Source organism: Prinia subflava, chromosome 3 (assembly GCF_021018805.1).
Source record: "Prinia subflava isolate CZ2003 ecotype Zambia chromosome 3, Cam_Psub_1.2, whole genome shotgun sequence".
In the NCBI taxonomy this organism is placed as follows: Eukaryota; Metazoa; Chordata; class Aves; order Passeriformes; family Cisticolidae; genus Prinia; species Prinia subflava.
Window position 1 is genome coordinate 28,520,311 of NC_086249.1, and position 18,903 is coordinate 28,539,213.

General features: G+C 42.5%; 1 protein-coding gene across 4 annotated transcripts in view; it reads left to right on the forward strand.

Annotated features, from left to right (window-relative positions):
• Positions 1-18,347, forward strand: part of HEPHL1 (hephaestin like 1) — a 41,475-nt gene extending 23,128 nt beyond the window's left edge. For 3 of the 4 annotated variants that reach the window (XM_063394486.1, XM_063394483.1, XM_063394485.1), the window contains 12 exons: positions 1,780-1,991; positions 2,403-2,553; positions 3,720-3,932; positions 6,445-6,658; positions 8,238-8,377; positions 9,406-9,546; positions 12,588-12,694; positions 13,220-13,442; positions 14,176-14,315; positions 14,927-15,086; positions 16,380-16,472; positions 16,561-18,347. In XM_063394486.1, coding sequence (XP_063250556.1) covers positions 1,780-1,991; positions 2,403-2,553; positions 3,720-3,932; positions 6,445-6,658; positions 8,238-8,377; positions 9,406-9,546; positions 12,588-12,694; positions 13,220-13,442; positions 14,176-14,315; positions 14,927-15,086; positions 16,380-16,472; positions 16,561-16,763 — 1,997 coding nt within the window. In that variant the 3' untranslated portion in view covers positions 16,764-18,347. The remainder of the gene's footprint in view (positions 1-1,779; positions 1,992-2,402; positions 2,554-3,719; positions 3,933-6,444; positions 6,659-8,237; positions 8,378-9,405; positions 9,547-12,587; positions 12,695-13,219; positions 13,443-14,175; positions 14,316-14,926; positions 15,087-16,379; positions 16,473-16,560) is intronic. The other variant, XM_063394484.1, reaches the window with a different exon arrangement.
• The last annotated feature ends 556 nt before the right edge of the window (positions 18,348-18,903 follow it).

The following is an 18,903-nucleotide window of genomic DNA, read 5'->3' on the forward strand; positions in this document are numbered from 1 at the left end:
CTCTGGAGATGTGATTCTGTCTCCACCAACCACAGAAGTCTAGAGTTTGAGTTAGGGACTAAGCTTGAGATGGTCCAATTAAGGAGAGATGCATCCCAATCATAGCATCTACAGAGATAATGCCGTGGTCTCTGAAAATATTGTTGCTGCATTTTCAACACTGAAAAGAAATGTAGTTTTCTGGTTGCCTAAATTTCTTTGTTTCCACTACAATGCATCAAAAATAACACATAGGACATAATCCCTCTTTTGAAAATTGTGCTGAGAGAGAACTAGGTCAACATGTAACACTCATCATACAATAAAATCAATGCAAAAAGGCTTTATTAAATTATTGTCTCTTGTTGCTGACCTTACAACTCAACAAATTTGCCAGGAGGCAAAACACAAAAAAACAACTGGCTTGAGTTCAGCCTTGAAGTTATCTGCACAGATCCTAATGCCACTCATATCTGAGATAGTTCTCCAATGGAAGTGCAGCTTTCTGCTTGCAGAGCTGTTGTGCTTTCATTTAACAGCCCCTGGTCATAGTGCCCTTCACCACTGCACACTTCAGTGTGTAGCAGAATCAACCCCAAACCTACAGTTCAGCTGTGGGTGAGCTGGCACACCTCTGGATCTTTGGAGAGAAACCTGACTCCAGATTCATCAATAATCTTTCTGCCCCTTCTTCTCCCCTTTTAACTCTTGTGCTGTGGATTTCCATTACCTCTATCTGCAAGGGTATACATACAGGAGTCCTGCAGGTATACATGCAGAGGCTGTAGGTTTATGCTGAGGGTAAATAATTTTTCAGAGATTGTGCATTGTCTAAATGCACAGCTTACTCATGTAAATAAAAATACTTACATCTAGACGCCTGCAAATATAGAGGGTTTTTTCAGTGCTCTCAGGAAATGCCCTTGTATGTTGCATTTGACACTTGTCAGCCTCAGAGGGCTTTGGACTCCAAGTCAATGTTTGTCTCATTGAGGATTGTTGCAGGATGAATCCAGTAGTATCAGACACTGTGGAAGCTATACTCTGCTTTCTGTTGCAGTTTGCAGCTGTGCTCAGATGTAATAGTGCTATTTTCACTTGTGTCTAAGTTTCTAAGATTTTATGTGAGTACTAGAGACTGACTGCTGAGAAAATATAGACAATGGATGGCTTAAGTGTCAAAGAAAATCTAAATCCACTCTTTACATGGTAGCAGACAAAGGCCCAAATCCTTTAAAAGTAGCCTCCAACAAAGAACAATATCATCCACTCTCTGGAGATGCTGACAAAGGCTCCTGTGCATTGCTACAAAATCAAAAAGAAACAATTACCAGGATCAGATTTGTTCTGAATTTCTAAAGAGCCACAGCTTCAGCTACACTCAAAAATATAATTGATTTGTTGGTGCTTAATGAAAAGCAGAGTCTGAGTTTGTGCCACAGATAAATTCCATGATAGGACAGGTAAGATACAAACATTAGAGGAAGCCGTTTAAGCACCGGGATGAGCTCTGCTTGTCTGACTGAATCCAGATAATCCAGCGTAGCGTCAGAAGGTGTCTGAGTGGAGCAGCTAAACTTGTTCTGTGGGGAACGGGCTTGGTTGTCCCCATGGCACAGGGCTTGGGTGAGGTGTTCCCATGGCACAACTGCCCAAACTATGGATGGTGCTCCAGCTCTGGTGACAAGGTGGAGCTTCTCCAAAGAAATCAGTAGCTATTCCTGACTTCCATCTAACTGTCATAGTCAGGAAGACAAAGCCTTCCTGTAACCTTGGTGCATCCCAACTTTCTCCCTACAGGCTACCTGAAGCCAGGAGCCCACGTCAAGCCAGGTGAAAGCTTCACGTACAAATGGAGGGTGCCTGAAAACGGAGGTCCAACAGAGAGTGACCCCCCGTGCCTGACCTACCTGTACTATTCAGCCACCGATGCTGTCAAGGACACCAACTCTGGCCTCGTGGGACCTTTGCTGGTCTGCCGGAAGAACACCTTGAATCACGACGGGACACAGGTGCCCAGTGGGAATATCTGCTTGTCCCTAACAGCACTGGGGGTTCCCGTACAAGCAGTCTGCCAGTTCCCAGCTCAGTTTACAGAGATTTAATAAATGTCACTCCTCGGGGTAAAAGCTGATCTAAGGGGATGGTTAAGAAGACAAAATTGTCATTCCCTAATATCCTGGCTCTTCCCTAGCTTTTTCTGTCTTTTCTGTCTTTTCTATTTCCAGGCAAACAATAACTTTTTTCACACCACATAATGGACATTCTATTTATCCTTCTGGCTTATGAAAAGGTGCCAATTCCTGTCTCTATGCAGACTTAGTATGAAGGTGGCTTCAGGGAAAAGAATGCTTTGTTATAAAAACCTATTCATTTTTATTGAATAGACTTTTTTAATATCTTGTCTTCCTTCTTGTCCACAGAAAGGAATAGACAGAGAATTTTACCTCCTCTTTTCAATCTTTGATGAGAATGACAGCTGGTATCTGAAGAAGAATATTGAAGCATTTACTGGAGACCCTTCAAAAGTGGATGAAAATGATGCTGATTTCATGGAATCCAACAAAATGCATGGTACAAAATACCTAATATCTGTTAGTGATACCTTTAATTCAATCATATTAGGAAGAGTTGGCAGGGTTTATCAGCATTCATAGCTCTCTGCACTGCAGTGGAAAGTGAGCTGGAAAGCTGTCAGTCAGCATATGGCCAGCTCCTGATGCCCTTGGAGTGCACGTTGAAACCCCAGTCACAATGGCAATGAAGGCACCCATCTACCAACTACATCTGGAAAAAGGGAACAGAGCATTGGTTTTAGACACAATATGTAGTGCTATAAAAAGGCACAGTGCCAGAGACAGGCATCAGCTGCAGAGGAAGACAATGTTCATTAGTGTTTTAAATTTCACTGCTGGCCTTGGCACTGACACATGCCCTGCTCTGCCATTTCCCATTTGGGCCATGACCACCTCTGGAAGAGGAGATGCAAAGACTAGGGGAATGGTCAAAAATATTTTACAGCATCATTTCTGGATGCAAGTATCTGACTTCAGCATGGATGTCCTCCAAGGTATCCCTGGGATGACAGACTTGAGCAAATCACATAACCTATCTTTGCCTTAGATATATATTGTTAGAGAACTCTGGGGCTTTCTGGACCTATTTTATTCTTCTGCTGTGAGGTGGATCTCATACTGAAGTTTTGTTATTTTATAGCATCTTTCACACATTAATCACAGAGAACATTTGAGGATTAGGGAGTTTAGCCTAAAAACACCCTTGTAAAAGAAAGATGTACATTTAGGAAGTAAAGGTGGAAATTAAAGGTCAAAATCACATAAAAAGGTTCCACTAGAACTGCATTTGTAACTCAGACTCTTTATGGCCCTCTCCATAGCCTTAATGACCTGGTTATACATTCTCCAGGCTGAAAGGAGGTCCCAAATTTGTACACTTGGCTGGTGTCTGGGAGGTACACTGAAAAGCTTGGAGGAGGAGTGCTACATCACTGCAAAGGGCTATTACAAGATTTGACAGGCTAAAACCAAGAGGTAGAAGTTCTGAGTTTATAGGATTAGCATTTAGATGTTAATTTGGTGTCATCCAATGCTACCTCTGCTTCACAAAATGCCCCTTTGGTGACTTGCTGAGTTGTGAGTCTCTGGCCAGGTAGGTGGTAGGAGGCTCTGTGATGCATTTCTGTGGACTGCTGCTAACCAGGATTTTTCCTTCTCCTCCAGCTGTGAACGGCTACTTGTATGGCAATCTGCCAGGCCTGACCATGTGCAAGAATGACAAGGTCTCCTGGCACCTCATTGGGCTGGGCAGTCACTACGACATGCACGGCGTTCAATTTCAAGGAAACACCATCGACTTGAGAGGGACGACAAGGGATGGGCTGGCCTTGTTTCCTCATTTATCAGGGACAGCACTAATGCAGCCAGACCGTGTGGGTACGTTCATGAACTGATTTTGGTTGTGTGGCACTTGCAGATAGCAGTCAGCCAAAGTAACAGGCAGCGAGATGCTCTGCTCTGCACAAGGAGGCTGAAAGCGTGGAGAGAGATCCTGGGGACCCGGCATAGCTGAGAATTCAGGCTGGAATACTTTTCAGGGAAGGTGTATAAATCAAACATGCATGTGCACCAAAGACCAGAGGCTTTAATGACCTGGGGATGGGCAGAGCAGCAGGCAGAGAGATAGCTAACAGGATTCTCACAGAATTTTATAATTCTCCAAACAGACTTTTTTAGAAAAGCAAATTCCCTGCCATGTGGACAGTCAGCATCACTTAAGGTATTTTAGGACTTCAACAAAAGCTTTTCAATAATAGTCTGTCTTTAGGAGTTTCTTCAGAAGCTTATACATTAAAGATACTTTTAAATTTCATGGATAATCCAGTGATTCACACTTCAAACTAGGACAGTATGAGTTGTTTGCTGGAGACATCAAATAATCTTCATAATATAAAGTACAATGTTACTTTGCTTTGCATTGGTGCAACTCTGTTTAAATTAACAGAGTCATCAGGGTTGTACAAGGCTATGCCAAGGGCCATCCATGCTCAGAACACCTGAGAGAAATGTACATTGGTGTTGTGTATGTGCCAGGTTAGACCTCTGTTGCAGATACCTGTAAGAAAACTGAATTTTTTCTTACACAAATCCCCAAAATTTCCACCATCTGTCATGAAACTGCACTGCTGGACTCACACAAAACAATTATTCTAAGAGATTATTAATTTTTGGCTAACCTTCTATGGCAATAAGGAAGAGTGAATGGATTACCAGGTCTTTACAATCACCAATGCATGTGATTTTTTAAAATTACATGTTATTTTATCTTTTTCATCACTTTTGCCAATGAAGCATGGGAAATGGACTGAGATCTGATCTGGACAGAGCTATGCTTCTAATTTTGGTTCTGTCACTGACTCACATACAAAGCAGTTGCGAAAGTGCTTTCCTCCTTCACACAGTGCTAACAGATGGAGCTGTACAGGACATTATGGTCAGCTTCTGCTTGAGTATATGGGGAGAAGAGAAGGAGATTATAAATATTAAAATCTGCCCATGGACATACCAAAATGTGCTCCCATAATCACTACCATCTTTGACCACCAGAGCTACCAAAAAAAAAGATCCATGGTGGCTTGGCCTTTCATGGAAGGAAGGCAAAGGGTCAGAAAGTTACAGTTTACCTCAATTGTGCATGTAGATAAATGGTTATAAGCAGGCATTCCTTTGAAGTGGGTCTGTGTCTGCATAATTAGCCTGATTACATCAGACAAACTTCAGGGGCTCAGTGGAGAGTCTCTTGCACTGAAGGCTGGTACAGTGACTCTGTGATCAGGGACAAGGAACCAGCACCTCTGAAACACACCTCTTGTTTCTCCGTGCCTTTACTGAGTTTTGCAATGAATGCTTCCTCCTACGTCTCCTTGTGTTCCTCATGGGCATGTCTGCAGCATGGGCTCGCTGGCAGCAAAGGCTCTCTGGCAAGCTTATTCCTGCTGCCAGACATCTAAGTGCTTTTCAGAGTTTCCTTGGCCAAGCTAATCTAACTCAAGTAGTTAGAAGTAATTTATGGTGATTTTTGAGCAAAGATGGAGCAGCCTAATTTTTCCTGTGGAGCAAAACAAGGTCAAGTCCTCTGGTCCTGCACTTGGTTCACAATAACCCCATGCAATGCCAAAGGCTATGGGCAGTGTCTGGAAAACTTCTCAGCAGAAGAGAACCTGGAGGCGCTGGGCAACAGCAGCTGAACATGATCCATGGTTGCCCAGGCAGCCAAGAAGGCCGATGGCATCCTGGTCTGTATCAGCACTGGTGTGGGGCAGCAGGAGCAGGGCAGGGATTGTGCCCCTGTGCTGGGCACTGCTGAGGCCACTCCTCCAATGCTGTGTTCAGTTCTGGGCCCTCACTGCAAGAAAGACATTGAGGGGCTGGAGCGTGTCCAGAGAAGGGCAGCGGAGCTGGGGAAGGGTCTGGAGCACAAGTGCTGTGAAGAGCAGCTGAGGGAGTGTTTAGCCTGGAGAAAAGGAGGCTCAGAGGGGATAACATTCTCTATAACTGCCAGAGTGTCAATCTCCTCTCCCAAGTAGTAAAAAGTGACAGCAAAAGAGGAAATAACTTCAGGTTGCATCAGGGAGTTTTAGTTCATTGGAGCAGGAAGTGGTGGAGTCACCATCCCTGGATGTATTTAAAAGATTGTAGATACGGCATTTAGGGACATGGTTTAGTGGTAGCCTAGGCAGTGCAGGGTTAATGGCTGGCTTGATAATCTTGGAGGTCTTTTCCAGCCTAGAATATTCTATCATTCTACTTAAACATCCTTGCTTGACTTTCCATACAGCACCATAGATTAGGATTGTCTGAGGACAGATCAGAGATGTACACAACCTGATTTGCCAAGCTGCTTGTTAGGATTTTTAATTGCTTAAATGCCATGTGCTTTTCTTTCCAGGCACATTCAAAGTGGTTTGCAGGACGTTTGATCACTTTGTTGGTGGGATGAAACATCTCTACGAGGTCAGCAGCTGCCGCAACACCACCCAAGCGCAGCAGCAGCGCGAAGCCATGAGGCTCTTCTACATTGCTGCAGAGGAAGTTGAGTGGGACTATGCCTCAAATAAGAGCTCAGCACCAAAGATTTACAACATCAGCAGCTATGAGGAAAGGTACACCAACCCAAAAAACAGCTGTGGGCACAGGACACACTTATAGTGGAGGGGAAACTTTGAAGAGCCTTACAATGATGCCAGCCTTGTATTTTTAGGAGGAACTCTTTGCCAAATATGAGAAAACGTGTTTACAAAGTCACAGCCTTTCAGACTAGACTAATTCATAGGCACTAGTTTCAAATGCTTCATTTCAGAGTGTCTTGTAATGCTGTTGAATTCAAGAAGGCTCCCAAGTTTGTGTTCCAGCCCTGGCTCAACCTTACAATGATGCCCCTCAACTCTCTCCTCTCCCTTACTCTCCCCAGCCTTTTCATCCCAGAGTTCTGGTTTTCACAGAGGATAAAGTCAAGCACCTGTTCCAGATGTGAGCCCCTGTAGGCAATGCAGATGCATGAAGGGGGTGCTGAGCCTGCCTTCCTGCGGCATGGTAGCCCCTAGATCCCCCGAAAAGATCAGAACATAAGTAACCCTGCAAGTGAATCACTGTACTGTGTTAAGGAATAAAAAACTTGTAAAAAAATACACATTCCAGATCATATTGCATAGACTGGTCTCTGAAGACACTTTGGTGAAAGCAAAAAGGAACATAGGTCAAAAATAAACCTTAGACAAGCATCTGGGAAAGTGCTCCTTATACAGAGGAAGAGGAGTCTGTAAAAAATACACCTGAAGGGTCACAGGTGATGATGTGAGTTTAAAGAAAACATAAACTCCAGTACTGTGAAAAGCTGCTGTTGCACACATAGCTCAATACACAGTAAGCAGTATCCCTGGGGCAGTTTTTGGTTTTATTTAGTATATTGTGAGCCAACCCTGCAACTCCCCTGCCAGAGGCACGTTGGAGATGAGCTGCCAGGAGACAGCAGCTCCCAGAAGAGGGTGAATGCTCAGCCGCACAGCGGGTTGTGAGTGTCCTCTGCCGGCAAGTCAGTCCTCTGAGATCCCATGGGAGCAGCAACAAACTGAGAGTAAGCCTGGAAAGCGTCCTCTTCCAGGTGCAGAAGGGAAAATAGATTTCTCCCTTTATCGTCATGCTGGGAAAGCATCCAGCTTTCCTGTGCAGTACACAGCAGCGAGAGGGAAGGGTAAAGTAGCTCCCTCTTATCTCAGATGAGGGCATTTATTTTAGAAGGTCAAGCTTTGTTTATCATCTTCCTGTGGCTGACTAATAGCCAAGATAGCAAAAGCAGCCATCATGAAAAGAGGATTCAGGTTTCCAGAGACAGGCAGTATCTTTTATCAGAGCAAATGATGCAGCTGGAGAGGGCAGCTGAGACCACTCTCATCTCCACTTTACCTCTGCTCTGACAGCTCTAGGGAAGGATTTGTGTTCCCAAAATTCTTGGAGAGTGCAACTTATCCTCAGGTTTACCTGTGTGAAGAGGGTGTGCATTCAGTGAGGATTATCACTCTTGCTATTTGCTATTTAAAACTTCTTGCATCTCCCAGAGCCTTCAAAACCATCAATACATTGGATCAAGATGTATATTCTCATTAAATCTATTGTGACTAATACAACAGTTACTAGCTTTCAGATATGTACACTTTAGTGCTTTTATTGCCTTTTATTTTGCAGCTATGGGCATGTTTTTCTGAGCCAAGCAGAGGACTTGATTGGTTCAAAATACAAGAAGGTGGTTTACAGGGAGTACACAAGTGGCAGCTTCACACAGCGCAAAGTGAGGACAGCAGAGGAGGAACACTTGGAAATCCTGGGCAAGTAACTCTCACGTCTCACAGACCAAGCCTGTGGTCAGCAAGAGGATTGCTTTCCAAAAGCTCAGATGTCTTACAGCTTTTTAAAGAAGGAAAATAAGGAACACTGATGCCTATTCCAGTTACCAGTGATTTTACACACTATTTATGTAATTGCTGAGTGTAAAGATCCTTTCCAAATTAAAAATTCATTCTTGAACATGAATAAGGAATATCCTAAGGAGTGCTATAATGGCAGTTCCAGGATTCACCTTAACTTCAGAGCTTATAACAAGAGGGAGACTCTTGTAAACAGATTAAGACGATATTAAGGAGATGGATTTGTATTTGCAATTGGGGAAGACATAATTTTACCCATCATAAAATAACCATCAGCCCATGATTTTCATGGGGTGAAAAGTGGGCAACACTTGGTCCTGAAAGAGTCACAGAATCATAGAGTATTTTGAGTTGGAAGATCATTGAAGTCCAGCTCCTGGTCCTGCACAAGATCACTCCGTGTTCCTGAGAGTAGACACTTCCTGAACTCTATCAGGCTTGGTGCTGTGACCACTTCCCTGAGTGGCCTGTTCCAGTGCCCAACCACCTTTTCCTAATATCAAAACTAAACCTCCCTTGATACAGTTTCATGCTGTTCCCTCGGGATAAGCTTCTCTAGGAATATATTTATCATTTGCTTTTTTGAAGGACAAGAGTAAAAAAAAAAAGTTAAAAACACAGCAACTACCAGCTTGAGAAATAAAATTCTGAAAGATTCAAAATATCCTCAGGAATTTTCCTTGAAAAACAGCTGTCCAAAGACCTGTCTTCAGAGAGAACAGTTCTCTTCATTGACTGAAAAGAGATTATTTATACATATTGAGCTTTCCATCAGCTGAGATAAACCAATTTTGATGGCTTTCCTGGAAGAATAGAAAAGCCCAGTGGTTTTGACAGAGACCTTGGCTCTACTCCTCAGCCAAGTTTGAAAGTTTGTTGAATTCAGAAAAGCAGCATTAATCATCATGGCATCTTCTGTTTGAATTTAGGGCCGTTACTCCATGCCGAGGTCGGTGACTCCGTACTGATCGTATTTAAGAACAAAGCCAGCAGGCCTTACTCGATAAGTGCACATGGGATAGAAGAAGTGGGTTGTGAAGAACAGCCTGAGACACCAATTACCCTCCCTGGTAAGGCTCCCCCCACCTTTTTTTTTTTTTTTTTTTTTTCCCTTCTTTTCTTTGAGCTACAAAGGCTGTATATAAAAGCATTTTAGCACAAGAATGATAATCCCTCTTCCAAACTTGCCCATATCAATATGTTCTCCCAGGCATAATATGTTCAATGTTTATTCAGCTACAGTTCTGAGGGTTTATGCATGTAGGTTCTCGACCAAGTGTGCATGTTTGGGCAGAGAATGAGCCTTCATTCCTATCAGGGGTAGAAACAGGAATGCAATATCACTGGACAACCTCCAAAAGAGAGAGAAGCAGGCCCATAATCATAGCAAGAGAAATGTGAGCCAGTGCTGCATTTGTCTCCAGACCAACACTTTAACAATGTTGTAAAAACTTTCAAATTCAGAGGTAAGAATTGCAGATGTTAATGTTAACTCTGCCTCTCCCAAGCTATACAGAATTGGCATTTGCATTCTGAGTCACGCATAAAATGCAAAATGTACCTGTCACAAGAATTAACAGTCTTTGGAAAAGTGTACCAAATATGCCTCAGTTTCTTGTGAGGAAAACAGTGGAAAATAGCTTTTCATATAGAAAAATTCGAGTTAAACTTTTTGAACTTCAATTTTTTGGTTGGATTTATGTTCTAGTAGGAAGTCAAACCCAGGCATTGTAGGGAATCCAGTGTGTACACACCTTTGCTTTTCTAACACTCATGCAATTTTTTTACGGTATTTGTGAACGTCAGTGTGAAACTAAATGAAAAGAAATTTTGATGTAATAAAGCTCTTTGCAAGCTGAAATTTCTTTCCTTTGCACAGCTGTACAGTACAATACAGTACTGTACAGTACAGTACAGTACAAACACACAGAAATTCATGTCCAGATATGACCCAACATCTCCCTTGCTGGAATTTGATGAATGTATACCTGAGGTTAATACATGGGGGAGGGGGAAAAAAAAGGAGCTGATTTAGATACAATTCTCTTGTCTTGTTATTTGCTCCATGACATTGTTGATGCTGTTAGGCTGGTGGTTGAGATGTAACAATGGGAACATTGCTGTCATGTCTGCTATGTCCACATGGGAGCAGGCTTGGGATGAGTTAGATGAGGAAAGGTGTCTGTGTTTGAGAGAAAGCCAAAATTTCCTCCAAGACCTAAGGACAGACTTTTCCTTAGAGAGTTTGGAAAAAGCAGTTAACATAGAAAATAAATCGCTGAGAACAAGAAAAATTTCTGGGCACCTCAGTGCCCACCACCATCTAGAAATCCTCACTGTGTGTCTTCCTAGGCCAGGCTGGATTACTCACCCCAAACTTGCCAAAGACTGTCCAATTCTACTAAAATCTTAAATCAATCATCAGATAGATTTGCATCCTGACAAACTGTACTCCTGAGAGCACTGCCAGCTCCTAAAGAAACTGTGGGGGGCATGGTAAATAGATGCAGAGAGCATGTCCATAGCAGCCTATGCTAAATCAGCTCTCATCTTCCTCAGCTTTGTTCTCTCCCTGTCCATTCTTCCATTTACCCAGAAGGAAAAAGGGAGAAAACATCAGTTTTCCTCATGTTTACCACTCTTTTCAGGGATTATGCCTTATTTACACTTCAAAGATGGGTCTTCAATGCCTTCTGAAGTGTGTCAGCTTTTAAGTAGGGTGGAGATTTTTTCCATCTACAGCCTCCAAACATCCTGAGGTTAGGAAGAAAAAGCAAGGAAGGGGTGGAGGACCGTGACCAGCCTCCCTTCTCAGATCATGCTCTCTAAAAAGAGGTGATGATATGTAATTAGATACAGGAGGATGACAAACACTTCCCTAGCCTATGTCTTCATGACATGGACTTCTTGTCTCCATGACATGGTGCTTATCCTGTAAGAGTAAATGATATTGCAATGCCTACATGAGACCTGTCTCATATTGTGTGAGAGTTGAGAGTCACCCTTTTTTGTTGTTTTTGTAGTTACTGCTGTACAATAAAACCCACTGTTGCATGATGTATGAACAGTGTAGTGGCTCAGTGACACAAAACTGGGCTCAGTCACTTCCCAACCCTTTAAGCTTGAAAACTCTCCTTGCCTAGATGCCTACAGCTACTGGCAGCTTTTGGGTTCTAGCTGTACTAAAACCATGGTTCTGTGATTTCCTGGTTTTCACCTGACTCATAGCATGTCCCATGATGCTCTTGGCTATTGTCACCCTGAAAGACTTTTGTGACAGAGATTGCTTGGTTCAACATTTCTCCACCACTTAAAAGGGCAAGGTGTTGACCACCTCTTGGTCTCCTACCCTTTCTTGCAGTACCAGCAGAAAAACAAAGCAGGGAAACACAGCATAGGCAGTCCATCTGAACACAGGCATTTGTGTTCACTGTAGAGAAATGATCCTCACCCAAATAGATAATTTCCTGGTCCGTTTGTTACCATGTTTTAAAAATCAAAGGTCAGGGAATTACTGCTCAGGGAGGATGTGGCAGAGATGGTGACATTTGGGATGGTGACACAGTAATTACTGTGGAGCAGGGGCTTATCTGGAAGAGGAAAGAAACCCCCTGCTGCTCCCAGACAGCAGGTTGGTACATATTCAGCTCTCCTATCTGGGCCCCCAGCTGACACTTTTCTGCAGCACCCTCTGCAAAATCCTGGTACCAACCGCCACTTCTTTTTGTCTTTTTCAATTGAGAAGATCCAAGAAACCTTTTCTGGGCTTGGCTCCCAGCTCAACTGACCTTAAGCCAAGATCACTGAATTACTACAAGTTTTGCCAAGGGGAAAGATGAAGAGTCCTGTCTGTAATCTTCCTTCTGTGGGATGCCACTTTTGTCAGTATAATTTGCAGATATTTTCCAGAGTAGTCTGCCTTCATTTACACCACTGGAACCTTACTGACCTCCTGGAAGGAAGAATCATATCTCTATCCCATTGCTGCATGCTTCCACAGGTAGTTTTGATGCAGACAATTGTTTGATGAAGATGGTAGGATGCTATTAGATGCTATTCAAACCTCTAATACTTAGCTGCTCAAGGTAAAATTGTTCTCTCTCTGTTTCAGGGGAAATAAACACCTACAGGTGGAACGTTCCAGAACGATCCGGTCCTGGCAAAACAGATCCAAATTGTATCACTTGGGTTTATTATTCAACAGCAAATTTTGTTAAGGTAACCAAGAAATGGCCATTAAAGCTTGCATTGCTTTGGCTAACACATCGTACCTTGAGTAATGTTTCTGAAAGGATCCTGCTTCTCAGCTGGGAGAGGACCACAGGCTAGAGACACCATTAACAGAGCTAGACGCCCTCTTTACTAACACCTTTGCATATGCTTGGGTAATTTAATCTACAGAAATCCGAAGACATACATCACAGTAATGTGATTTCCTCCTTAAAGGATAGTTGAAGGGATTTGGGGTAAAGACAACACATTACACAAAATCCCAGAATCACAGAATGAGTAAGGTTGAAAGGGACCACTAGAGGTCATTGCTTCAGTAAATTACCCGAGAGGCACCCAGAGAAAGAGGTTTTTAATCAGACTGACTTTTTCTCATCTGCTAGGAAAAAGCAATTTAATCTTCAGTTAATCTGTATGTATTTCATAACTGGATGAACTGAAAATCTGTAATGCATATATATTTATTTTATTTCTTTATTTATTTTATTTCATTTATTTATTTATATTATTTAGGACACATACAGTGGTCTGATTGGGCCTCTTGTAGTTTGCCGAAAAGGAACTTTGGATGAAAGAGGTCTAAGGAAAGACATCGATCGTGAATTTACTCTTCTGTTTATGGTCTTCGATGAAAATGAATCCTGGTATTTGAAAGAAAATATTGAAACATACCTTCATAAGAATCCTGATGATTTTAATTCCACTGAGAACTTTGTGGAAGGCAACAGCCTGCATGGTATGTAGGACTTGGCAGCAGCAGCCAAGAGGAAAGAGGTTTATTTTTCACAGCCCTTTTAGGAAGACATTGGACTTAACCTTCAGTTACCAAACCACGTGACAACTTCATAAAGTGCGATGCTGGACACAAAAAGATTTCACGAGGCCCAACCAAGACATATTTCTAACAAGATCGTTTACTCTTACACTCTTGGGAAGAGGTTGCCCTGCCAGAATTCCCTTGTCATTGGGTGCTGTGTTCCTCCAAGTCTTGTTTTTTAGGAACGTAGGGATGATATTTTAAAACTGTGGCTGTGTTTGCAGCCAGTCCTGGAGCCAGGCAGAATAGACTGGATGGGGACCCACACAGCCCTGGCAAAGCAAACTCTTCTTTCTACAGCTGGTATCCATTTTAGGAAACATTTCTATTCCCTCTTTTTCCATGTAGCTTCTCAACATAAACCCAGTTTGCTCAGGAGTTCAATCTCAACCAGGAAACAGTTTGATGCTCTGTAAGAAAAATATTTGCTGATGTATACTTCAATAATTTGGAAACTGAAACAAAAGTATGACTGTCTCCCTGCAGTGCCAGTGGTCACTATGGACAGCATTTGTCCTGACAACACATGCCTGTCTCCTCTCTGCCCGAGCATTCCTTCTCCCCTGAATATGCAAAGGGTGCCTGTAGTGGAGGTTATAATTACCCAAACCATGGACAATTATTAATAATTCCTATTTTGTCTTTCTTCCAGCAATCAATGGGAAGATTTACAACAGTCTCTTGGGTCTAACAATGAATGAAGGTGATAGGACAAACTGGTATTTGATAGGAATGGGCAATGAAGTGGATGTTCACACAGTTCACTTCCATGCACAGACCTTCATCTTCAAGGTTGGTAAAATAAATCAAAGTAAAACTTTTATAGTGTGATGGGAAAATTATGAGAAAAACAAACAAAATATCCATATTTCTAGCCTGGTTTTGTCACTTAAGCACAGAGCCCTGGGCTGATGCTGAGGTTGTTTTGCATTTGTAGGAAATATGAAATGAATGAGATCCTTGCAAAGCTTCTATTACTCTAGTAGAGGACATGCTTAGATGGGTTAAAATATGTGATTACCCATAGAAGTAAGGAAAGATACAGGGAGAAAATTATGTTATGCTGGAAGTTGTGGAGTTGTGCTGGGTTAGAATATGGTTTTATGCTGTGACAATTTGCCACTGGCAGGACTACCTGAAATTTTCAAAGAAACACCTTTGCTCAACCAACAGCTGGAGTCATCAGGAGGGGTCTGCTGTTGTTGTATAATGGATTAAATAAGAGGTGTCCACAGATCTCAGTTTCTCTGGATGATTCTCACTAGAAACGTACAAGAAGCCTTTGATCTGCCTTAAGGAGCTGAAAGTCTAACTGGAATATTTCAGTTAGACTTTCAGTTAGACTCGCCCATGGGGGAGTATTTGAGGCACTACTCTAACAATTCTGGTTTGCTTTGCCACAGACAGATAAGGACCACAGAGGAGATGTATATGACCTTTTCCCTGGGACCTTCCAGACAGTTGAACTCGTAGCAGAAAACCCTGGAACGTGGCTTCTGCACTGTCACGTGGCCGATCACATCCATGCTGGCATGGAGACAACCTACACCATCAATAAATCAGGTGAAGTACCAGAAACATCCTAGGACTCAGAGGTGGTATTGCAGCACAATTGGATGGAAGGCAGGGATGAAAAGAAGAGGTGCTTCCCACCTGTGCACTGGTGGGAAGCACCTGCACTGCCATGGACAGTTAGCAGTGATAAGAGACAGGACAAACATTCCTAATGACATGGCAAAGACAGCAATCTTTAGTGCACTTTTCTGCAACTTGGAAACAGTTGGTGATTCACAAGTGCCCTTCTGAGACAGTGGCAGCCTAGGGACAATTTGTCATTTAAAGGTGGTGTAGAAAAAGCTGTTTTTCAGCCTTATTACCACTCTGTGAGGGAAGGCCCACAATCTGGCATGGTGCTGGTTCCTTCCTGTGACCCCTGATGACTTGCAGAGCTATTTGGGCTCCTCCCTGCACAGGCAGACACCAGCTGGGATAAAAGGAGCTTCAGAAAATGGTTGTTCATCTTGTCCAAGAAATAGGTGATCTGTTGACTAAAAGAAGATGGCAAACTTTTTGAGTGGTGCTTGTCTCTTCCAAGACATGTGAGTGAATCCAAAAGTGTTTTGTGAGCCTCTCCACATCACATAACTTCACCTGACATCTGTATCCAGCATCTCCCACCTAGGTCTCCACTGTGCTGGCTACACTCCTCTAAAAGAGTTGAAACAATGCCAGTAGGCACACCTTGTACCTATAACCCTGTAGTAGCACGATGCCAAATGTAGATGCCAAATGTAGCCAAAACGCTCCTTCCTTGGATATGATGAATTTATTTGATTCCACATATTCATGTGGGTTGTGAGATCTCAAATGGACAAGCAAATGCAGAACTGAATCATGAAAGTTTCGGTTGGAAGGGACCTTAAAGACCATCTAATTCCAACCCCCTTGCCATGGACAGGGACACCTTCCACTAGAGCAGGTTGTTCAAGGCCCCATCCAGCCTGGCCTTGAACACTGCCAGGGATGGGGCACCCACAGCTTCTCTGTGCCAGTGCCTCACCACCCTCATCATAAAAAATGTGTTCCTTATATCCCATCTAAATCTACCTTCTTTCAGTTTAAAAGTTACTCCTTGTCCCATCACTACAGTAAGTAGTGGAGTTACAAAGATGCCTACAGAGAAGGGGAATGTTGCCCATGGAACTGCCCAGAGGAACAGCTGTGATGATCTAATCACAATTTCTGTTCAGATCAACGAGGTAGAAATAATGAAATAAAGTCAACTCTACTTTTTCAAAAGAGAAGAAATATTTATTAAGGCTTTCAACTTAACTATGCTTTTTTTTTCTCCCTGAGAAGAGAGACAAGAGTGGGAAGTTCCTTCAGAAGGAGGACATACAACTGGAGCATACAATACAACTTCTGCAACAAATGGAACCACTACAGAAGGTAAGGAATTTTTTAAAAAATTTAAATGCCATTAAAAACTCTTCAGATTCATGTAGCAGATTTCTCAATAATGACTCTCTTTTACCAGATTATGACAACAAAGTGAGCAGTTTTTTCGGCAAAACTTTAAGTCCTGGAGAAGCCAGCCTGATACTTGCAGCTTTTTTTTGCATTGGACTTGTTCTACTGTCAACAGCATTAATCTTCTTCTGCTTCATCACCCACCAAGGAAATAGAATCCATTACACAGCTCTGCATGATAAAAGCGCATTTCTGGCAGATTCCTTGTAAATCCCCACTTTTAATATCGTTCACAGGGACTCACTGGATTTCACGACATAAAACCATAGAACCAATAAGGTTGGAAAATACCTCTAAGATCATTGAGTCCAACCATTAACCTAATACTGCCAGGCAACATGATGAAAATAAAACTGGAGCAGGGCATATGCTGACAGTCCTACCCCATGGCCAGTGCTCACAAGAGTGAACATGAGCTGAAGGGCTCAGCTCCAAGAGCCATGTACCACCCATCACCATTACCACTCCTCTGGAGTTCAGATGAGCATTGTCCAAGATCCAATATGGCAGCTGAGCAGAGCAGCACACCTCTTGGAAGCCACAGGGTTTTCACAGGAATAAGGAGCAGGCAGAATGGCATCCATGTGCTCTGTGCAGAAACATGGGGTTCACCCTAGGAAATAAACACCACCAGGGACTGGCTTAAGTTGTCAGCTTCTGAAGGAGCAAGTGCTAATCTCCAGGTCCTTGCAGTTTCCCAAAGTCTGGCTCAATGAGTTCATCACCATTCAAGTGATTGTCCCTTTTTTATTTTTCCCTGTTAAATGAGGAAACTGTGGACCAGGGACAGATTTCCAAAGACCTACAAATAAATTTTAGCACCTGATGGGTTCAGCAGTGCCCCTGTTGTTAGTTTCCAACAGCTTTTATTTATCTCAAAAAATCTAGGCCTGAACAACCTCCAAGAGATTAATTGACTTTGTAAATGCTGCTTGTTACAGTCCTGATTCTGTACCTCTTCTTTGCACTGAGCAGCACCTCTCTCCCTACCTGTAATGAAACCATCACGAGGATGATCTTTGTGCTCTGTGAGGCAGACAGACAGAATCAGGACATGTTTAGTGATACTTGAATGTTTATAGCTCATTTTTCGTTAGGTTGTGTTCATTCTTGCCTGCTCATGCCTGCTATAGCTCTTGCTGAGAAATTCCAGAGCAAAGACCTTTGTAAAACTGTTTACACAAATTTGGTTTTGAATGTAAATTTAAGTTGCTGTTTTGGTTTTTTTAAATTTTATTTTTTCCACTTCTGTACTTTAAAGTATGTTCAAAGGTAGGAAATTTTACTGTGCATCAACATTACTGTAGCTTAAATGTGTCCTGCATTTATGTCTAGTCAAACAATATGTTGAGGGTTCTTGGATGTTTCTCAGTAATTTCTTTGTTTTCCTCAGTCATTTGAAAGCACACATATGAAGTAGAAATGCAGAACTGAGCTCTTATAGAATTTACATCATATCAACAAAATCTCCTTCTCAAAATCTTCCATTTGAGCTGGCAAAAACAGATACTCTAAACTCTTTCATCTTCCTGTCCTGTAAACATTAAAATTGGGGTCTCCTGTTCTGTGCAAAAATACTGTCTGTGCAGAACTTTTGTTCTCTGTGTACATATAAAATTAAAGCCTTTCACTTAAAATGCACTATTAAGAAAGGAAATTATTTGGTACTTCACTTCTAGGGTAGCTAATGCACCTAATGTTTTAGAAACAGAGTCATAAGTATCTTTTGACTGTAGAAACTAGTTTGCCAAAGTGATTACATTGATAATAAAAAAATCCAGCTATTTGTATGAACCTTCTGGCACAGTTCATTTCCTCTATCCTGCACCTCAGCTGGACAGTGGCTGTGGAACCAGGACAAAGGCTCCAAAGGGCCCCAGGACATCACTGCTGCCGGACCAGGTGACACAGCCTGCCACAGGGATCAGGAGACGTCACAAAAAGCAATGAGTTTACCATTGCCTGCCTGGTGCAGGCAGCCCTGTGCCAGCTGTGCCCTGACTCCCGTGTTGAAGGACAGCATCTGTGTTGGGCTGAAGCACCAGCAGAAACAGAGTTAAGCAACAAAATGAACAGAAGATCAAGTCAACAAGGCAGGGATGTTCTCCATGGAGTGGTACAGGCCCTCAAAGTATGAAAAATCTGGATTATAACCTGGAGTAGCAGTTGGGAACTGTTCTAAATCCAAAAGCTTGAAAGGTGACAAATACAAGGTCAACCTTTAAAAACTTTCCAGAGGACAAAACACCTCTGTCAGCCACACAACAGGAGCTGGCTGAAACTGTTCTAAAAACAAAACCAGGAAAGTGTCCAAAGGAACAGAAGAGAACATGGGAGAATTTATACCTTT